At 40.9% G+C, this 7,578-nt stretch overlaps 1 protein-coding gene across 5 annotated transcripts in view; it reads right to left on the bottom strand.

Annotated features, from left to right (window-relative positions):
* LYST (lysosomal trafficking regulator) overlaps window positions 1-7,578 on the bottom strand; it is a 167,272-nt gene that overhangs the window by 72,943 nt on the left and 86,751 nt on the right. For all 5 annotated transcript variants that reach the window (XM_019527155.1, XM_019527154.1, XM_019527153.1 and 2 more), the window contains exons 22-24: window positions 2,407-3,034; window positions 1,468-1,645; window positions 285-454 (exon numbers count right to left, since the gene is read on the bottom strand). In XM_019527155.1, the coding sequence (XP_019382700.1) occupies window positions 285-454; window positions 1,468-1,645; window positions 2,407-3,034 (976 nt within the window). The remainder of the gene's footprint in view (window positions 1-284; window positions 455-1,467; window positions 1,646-2,406; window positions 3,035-7,578) is intronic.

Here is a 7,578-nt window from a genome sequence, read left to right as displayed (position 1 = left end):
TACAGTAGCCTACAATTTCAGTAAATACAGTGCAACCCTTTTACCATTTTTTTTTTAATTAAAATGAAGTTATTGAAACTTTAAAGAAAATAATTCAACTTGCAGGCAAATATTTTTATAACATTTTCGTAATGTGCTGTTTGCAGAGCTGTCTGTTACTGGGGGTTAAGGGGAGGTAGGGGAACTTCCCAAAAGCAATTATGTCCTTACCATACAGACAACTTAATCTTTTCTTAAAGAAAAAGCTGCATATTTATTGAATGTTTTTAGAAGACAGTACTTACTCTTCATCCAGGCCAAGAGAACGGCCAAAGAGCATTTCCAAAAAGCACTCAACAACCTCTTGAGTTCCTTGGTGAAGATACAATTGGTTGGCTAGCAAAGAGAAGCCACGATTCTTTAAGAACTTCTCCTTTTGTTCCCTAGTTGCTCTGTTGAAATATGCATCTAAAAACTAGAGAGAGAAATACATAGTTTTGATTCAAGATTAAATATTTGGGCGATTTATTTTCTTGGAAGTTAAAAAGTTCCTCTATTGTACTGCTTGGGAAAGAAAGTCAAACTTCAGAGTCTTTTCAGACTCCAAATTAATGGTCAAATTCTTCCAACTGGGCTTGCAATTTCCACTGATTTCATTACATTCAAGAGCAAAAACTTTATTTTAGGAGTTTACACTATAGCATCACCTATTGTAAGGAACACAAAATAAAAGATTCATCAGGTAAATGAAAAGCTGGCTTTAAAAAAAAAAAAAAGAGAGTCTATTTTAGATTAAAAATTTATATCTACATTGTTACGATTTGATTTTTTTGTAGTGTTGCTACTTTTTAAATCTCCTCTCAAATCTCCCTTCACAAATGTAAAGCAAATACTACCCTAGACGTGCCTTAAGCACAAAGTTCTCCTTCATAATTAGAATAAAACTACTGAAGTTAGCTTGAATCTTGAATTTCATGCTCAGGAAACAGCCTGGTTCACTTTAATGGGAAGTCCAGGTGAAAAAGCAGTTCATGACTGACAGATTGGTAATGAATACCCAAAGAAATATGAGAGTTTCGCTAGCAATTTTTATAAATATTTTTATGCACTAAGCAGATTGAAGGATGATCATTTTCCTATAATGCTGATCACATTTTACAAGTTTCTTTTATTCCCATCATGATGGTCTTGTATTTGTTTTGTTATCCCTAACTTTAACTAAAGTACATAATGTAGACTTAGACTCTCTATTAATGATTGATGTATATAGAAAACATTAAATTTCTTCTCCAAAAAATTTCTTAAAAGTTTAGATGCAAATCAACTCCATTTTTATAGTGTATACATTTAGAGGATTAAAGCAAAAATAAGACTTATTTCTAAAAATGTGAATATTAAAGAACAACTTAGTTCAAAGTTATATTTGCACAAATGAGGTCGTTTGTAATAGTCTTAGCTTTAGAACTTTAAAATTTTATGTATTCCTACTTTAATGACTCCTTGTTGTATGAGAGGTGATGGATGGTTCACAAGAACTATAAGAGTATCAGGCTGAATAAATTTGTCCATCACATCTTCTAGCATGATATCAGGCAGGATTAAAAGTACTCCACGCAAGAGGTCATATAAACCACAACATATAAGCACAAGAAAATCTTCTGTGGACCTGAAAACAGAGAAGTGTGTGTTACTGCTACAGTTATTGAATTTCCCACTGCTGTAAATACTAGCCTGTTCCTACGACAACACTGGCTGATGACTAACAAAAGGCATTTCCCCACAATCCCCTCACTACTGTTCTCTCATTCTATTTCTTGCAGCACTGCTTTGCCTATATAAAATCAGTGGAGGGCAATATGAGCAGACTGCTATGATAATAGTGCCTCAAGGCATCAAATGAGTTCAGGGCCCAATTGTGTTGGGTACCCTGTAAACACAGACAATTCTAGACCTTAAGCCAGTTGTTCTCAACCTCATAAGACTCAAGGCACACTTCAGAAAATGCCAGCTCTTAGCTTTCAGCCTGGTTGAGAATTACTGCCTTAAGGATACGCAAGCAAAATAAAGCACAATTTGTATTACAAGTAATCTGACAGACTACTGATAGTTTAAAACATAATATATACGATATCTGCTAGACTTCTTTTCAGACAAACTTAAGACCATAAGAAGTGTCATACTGCATCAGACCAATGATCCTTCTAGCTTAGTATTCGCTCTCTGACAGTGGCAAAAGTGTATGCTATAGAAGGAGAGCATTGAACCAGACATCTGTAGTGATCTATCACCTATTCAATGTCCATCCTGGCATCCACCAAATATTTGGAGAACATCCACTAAAAGCATTTAATGCTATTGCAGAAGTTACAGTACAAAGAATATTTTTTCAATGTTAAGTCTACTCATTTTCTAATATGATATGCATACCTATCATCAAGGCTTTCAGATTTTTTAAGGGTCTGCTCACTGACTGAAGAAAAGTTAAGACCTTCCCAGTCTTCAGGAGGCACATTCTTGTCTGTCAGGCTCGGCCAGCGAGACATGGTTGATGGCCCACTATGAGCAGAAAATGCTAAACCCAAGCCTGGGAAATTATTTTGACTTTTCTGAAATGAAGGCAGCCCCTTCAGATGGTCAGGACGGCGCAATGTTGATTCAGTATCACCACCATCCTCATTAGGTTTCAGATCTGCATTAGCTTCTTTGCTGTCAGGTGCATTAGCAGACAGTTCTTCTTCTTTTGGAATGTCAACAAATATTTCAGCAGATGTTAACTCTGAATCACAAACTGTTTTCGCAGACTCACAGCTGCTGATAAAAAGTTCCTCCTGCACCCTTTTTAAGGTTTCAGAACTTTCCATTAAAGTGATTTTTTCCTGTAGATTAGTCCTTCCTCCTCCAGCTTCCTGCAGGTGATCAATATTCTTGCCCAAACTCCCAGTTAGCCTTTTTGGATGCATTTGTGGTGAGGAAGTAGGAGATGCAGGTAGGCTTTTGCAACGCCGTTCCTGAGAGCCCATTAACTGTGGCACACTAACCTTGGAAGCAATACCTCCTAAGAAAGTAAACAAAAAGAAAATTCTTAACATCTATTTTGCATTAGAGATAATGCCTTCCCTAGAAGCACTACAATTCTTTTTCACCATCTGACAGATATGCAAAATGGACTCTTTTTTTTTTTAAATCATAAGAGTCTCAATTTTCCTCTTAACCCACACATTAAAAGTCAGCTATAAGACAGAACATATTCCTTTGGCATAAAAATTCACATTTTAATAATAAAGCAGAATATTCAGTTTAGATATAGCTTAAAACAATTTAATTGCTGTATTCATGGTCTTCATTCTCACAGCACAGGACGGTTTTTCTTTTGTTTCAAAGATGAGAATTCATCTTAAATAACCATGCAAGTCATGCAATAATCAGAAGCAAATGGCAAATTCTAGAAGTTGTGCTCTGTTATGTCTCATCCCTTCAATTATGTCCAACGGAAATAAAACCCCTAATATAGCCAGGTTTTAAAAAACATTGTTAGAGCAAATGCCAGAAGATGGTAGACCGCATATGAGGGAAAGCATGACATGGTTAGCATTTATATGATACTTAAGAGACTGTAGCATCTTATAATCCTGCAAGTGAAAGGCTTGTCACTGTTTTGACAGTCAACCCTCAGTCTAGCAAATAAATAATATGTGAAGAGCCAATTTGTAATGCCATTCCTGAGCTAAGCATTAAACACTACATATAAATAAAAATGTATTATGCATGCCATGTATATCAATGCATGGCTGTGCAGGTGGTATTGCTAGCAGGGATTCGGCTTCTTTGACCATGTAAATGTTGTTCCAAGAAGGAACGCTAGGAAGACACAAGATCCACCTAATGAGAGGAAAAAGCATCTCTGCAGACAGGCTTGCTAACCTGGTGAGGAGAGCTTTAAACCAGGGTTTGCAGGGGGAGGGAGATGAAAGCCCTGAAGTAAGGGGGGAAGCAGGAGACCTGGAGGAAGCACAAGGAGGCGGCAGCAACAGAGGAAGTCTTCTCATTCTTACTAAGAAAGTAGGGCAATCAGTAGTTACTTCTGGTGTCAGTACACGACCACAGGGAACCTGAGAAACAGGCAGGAAGAAATGGTCCTTACACAGTCAAGGAACTGTCATGTAACTGGAATAACAGATACTTGGTGTGATAGCTCGCATGACTGGAGTACTGTCATGGATGGGTACAAACTGTTCAGGAAGGACAGAGAAGGGGAGAAGAGGAGTTGCACTGTATGCAAAAGAGCAGTATGATTGCTCAATGCCTGTTGAACATCTCTGGGTTAAGGTAATAGGAGACAGCAACAAAGGGTGATGTTGTGGTAGGCATCTGCTATAGACCACCAGACCAGGAGGATGGAGGTAGATGAGACTTCCTTCAGACAGCTAGCAGAAATTTCCAGATCACAGGCCCTGGTTTTCATGGGGGACTTCAATCACCGACATGCCTGGAGGGCAATAAAACAGTGCAAAGGCAATTTGGGAAGATTTTGGAGAGCACTGGAGACAACTTGCTGATGCGAGTGTTGGAGACACCAACTAGGGGCTGCGCTCTTCTTGACCTGCTGTTCATAAACACAGAAGAACTAGTGTGGGATGAAGAAGAGGATGGCAACTTGGCCAGCAGTGACCACGAGATGACTGAGTTCAGGATCTTGACAAGAGAAAGAAAGGAGGAGAGTAGCAGAGCATGGAGCCTAGATTCAGAAAAGTAACCTGATTAACTCAGGGAACCAATGGGCAGGATCCCCTGCGAGGCCAGCCTGAGGGGGAAACGGAGTCCAGGAAAGCTCGTTGTACATTAAAAGAAACCTTACTGAGACAAATAATCCCATTGTGCTGGAAGAATAGCAGGTACGGGAGGTGACCACCTTGCCTTAGCAGAGAACTCTTTGGTGATCTTAAACACAATAAGGAAGCGTACAAGAAGTGGAAGCTTGGATAGATGACTATGGAGAAGTATAAAAATACTGCCTGGGCATGAAAACAGGGAAGCCAAAGCACAACTGGAGTTGCAGCTAGTGAGGGACCTGAAAGATGATAAAAAGGATTTCTACAAGTATCTTAGCAACAAGAGGAAGGTCAGGGAAAGTGTAGATTCCTTACTGAATGGGGGAGGCAACCTAGTGACAGATGAGAAAGAAAAGGCTGAAGTACTTAATGCCTTCTTTACCTTGTTCTTCACTGGCCAGGTCAGGTCTCAGACTACTGCATTGGGCAGCACCATTTGGGGAGAAGGTGAAAGAAGGTGAAGCCCTCAGTGAAAGAACAGGTTAGGGACTATTTAGAAAAGCTGGACATGTACAGTTGGACACATACAAGTCCATGGGACCAGATGCAATCCATCAGAGGGGCTGAGGGTGTTGGCTAACTGCAGATTGCAGAGTTGCTAACCATTATCTTCGGAAACTCATGGCAAATCAGGGGAGATCCCAGACAATTGAAAAGGCGCATATATAGTGCTCATCTTTAAGAAGGGGAAGATGGAGAATGCAGGGAACTACAAACCACCTCACCTCAGTCCCTGGAAAAATCATGGAGCAGGTCCTTAAGAAATCTTTTTCTAAGCACCTGGAGGAGTAGAAAGCAATCAGGAACAGTCAGCATGGATTCACCAAGGGCAAATCATCACTGACCAACCTGATTGCCTTCTATGATGAGATGACTGCCACTGTGGATGCAGGGAAAGCAGGGAACGTGATATACCTTAACTTTAGCAAGGCTTTCGATACAGTCTTCCACAGCATTCTTACAAGAAAGCTAAGGAAGCATGGGTTGGGTGAATGGACTGTAGGGTGGATAGAAAGCTGCCTGGAGCATTGGGTTCAGTGGGTCAGTGTCTAGTTGGCATCTGGTATTAAGTGGAGTATCCCAGGGTTGGTCCTGGGGCCAGTTCTGTTTAATATATTCATTAATGATCTTGACGATGAGATGAAGTACACCCTCAGCAAGCTCATGGATGACACCAAGCTGGGGGGAGTAGTAGATATGCTGGTGGGTAGGGCTAGTATTCAGAGTGACCTAGACAAATCAGAAGACTGGGCCAAAAGATAGCTCATGAGATTCAACAAGGACAAGTGCAAAGTCATTCACTTAGGATGGAAGAATCCAGTGCACTGCTACAGGCTTGGGACCAAGCAGCAGCTCTGTAGAAAAGGACCTGGGGGTTACAGTGGACCATAAGCTGAATGAGTCAGTGTGCCCTTGTTGCCAAGAAAGCTAACAGCATACAGTTGCATTAGTAGCAGCATTGCCAACAGATTGAGGGAAGTACTTATTCTCCTCTATTCCGCACTGGTGAGACCACATGTAAAAGAGCCATATGATTACTCACAGTACTAGAGTACTGGTGTCCAATTTTGGGCCCCCCACTACAGAAAGGATGTGGTCAAGTCAGAGAGAGTCCAGCAGAGGGGAACAAAAATGGTTTGGGAGCTGGGGTACGTGATGTAGGTGGGAGAGGCTGAGGGAACTTGGCTTATTTAATCTACAAAAAAAACTGAGGTGGGGATTCGATAGCAGCTTTCAAGTACCTGAAGGGTTGTTCCAAAGAGGAACCGACTGTTCTTAGTGGTGGCATATGACAAACAAGGAGCAATGGTCTCAAGTGGCAGCAAGGAAAGTTTAGGTTGGATATATCAGGAAAAACTCACACTAGGGGGGCGATGAAGCACTGGAATGGGTTACCTAGAGAGGTGGCGGAATCTCCGTCCTTGGAGGTTTAAGGCCCAGCTTGACAGAGCCCTGGCTGAGCAGGGGGTTGGACTAGATGACTTCCTGAGGTTCCTTCTAACCCTAACTTTTTATGATTTAGATTACATATAATTTGAAATTGTTATAAATGAGGAGATGAGGAATGGAAGCAAAGAATGCTTATCTTGTATATACTGACTAAGTTGTTCTTATCATACAGTTGTTTTTATTTCATATAGTTGTAGCCGAAGTTTATTCCCCACTGTACATGAACAGTGACTTCATAGTTAAGGTTGCACTGGTGCTTTTATCGCAAACATTATTTTGACAAAAATTTACTATTTTGATCCAGGGATGAGACATTAAGAGAAGACAAAAATGCCATAAGCCTACAGCAGTTTTAAAGTTTACATTTAATTTATTTTGAAGCAGTAATTCAGTATTTTATAAGCCTGGAAAAATTATTAGTTTGCACATCTAACAACATTGAATTGAAGTCATATCGTTAATTCTAGCTATTTTTTTTTGGAAGCAGGACTGACAGTTTCAGCTCACTAATACAATTTAGCAAGCCCTCCCTTCCCTCCCCACATCATACATTGCGCAAGCAGCCCACCCCCACCCTTTCCATGCACATAGCTTGGCTCCCCCCTGTTGTATGCAGGCAGCCCAGCCCCTTTCACGATGCCTTGCCCCAGGGACACGGGTAGAAGGGAAAAACCATGGGAGGGAGGGGATGTCCAGAGACCCTGACTACTGCAGCAGCAGGAGTAATGAGGGGAGTGACAGGTGGGTGGGAGCCCACAGCCTATGTTAACCCCTTGTGGGTTAACTAACCAACTAGCCAGCCCTGATGTACATCAGAAAG

Source organism: Gavialis gangeticus, unplaced genomic scaffold (assembly GCF_001723915.1).
Source record: "Gavialis gangeticus isolate Ggan-Ray unplaced genomic scaffold, GavGan_comp1, whole genome shotgun sequence".
Classification (NCBI taxonomy): Eukaryota; Metazoa; Chordata; order Crocodylia; family Gavialidae; genus Gavialis; species Gavialis gangeticus.
Note: the sequence above shows the minus strand (reverse complement) of the source record. Positions and strands in the feature narration are given on the sequence as shown.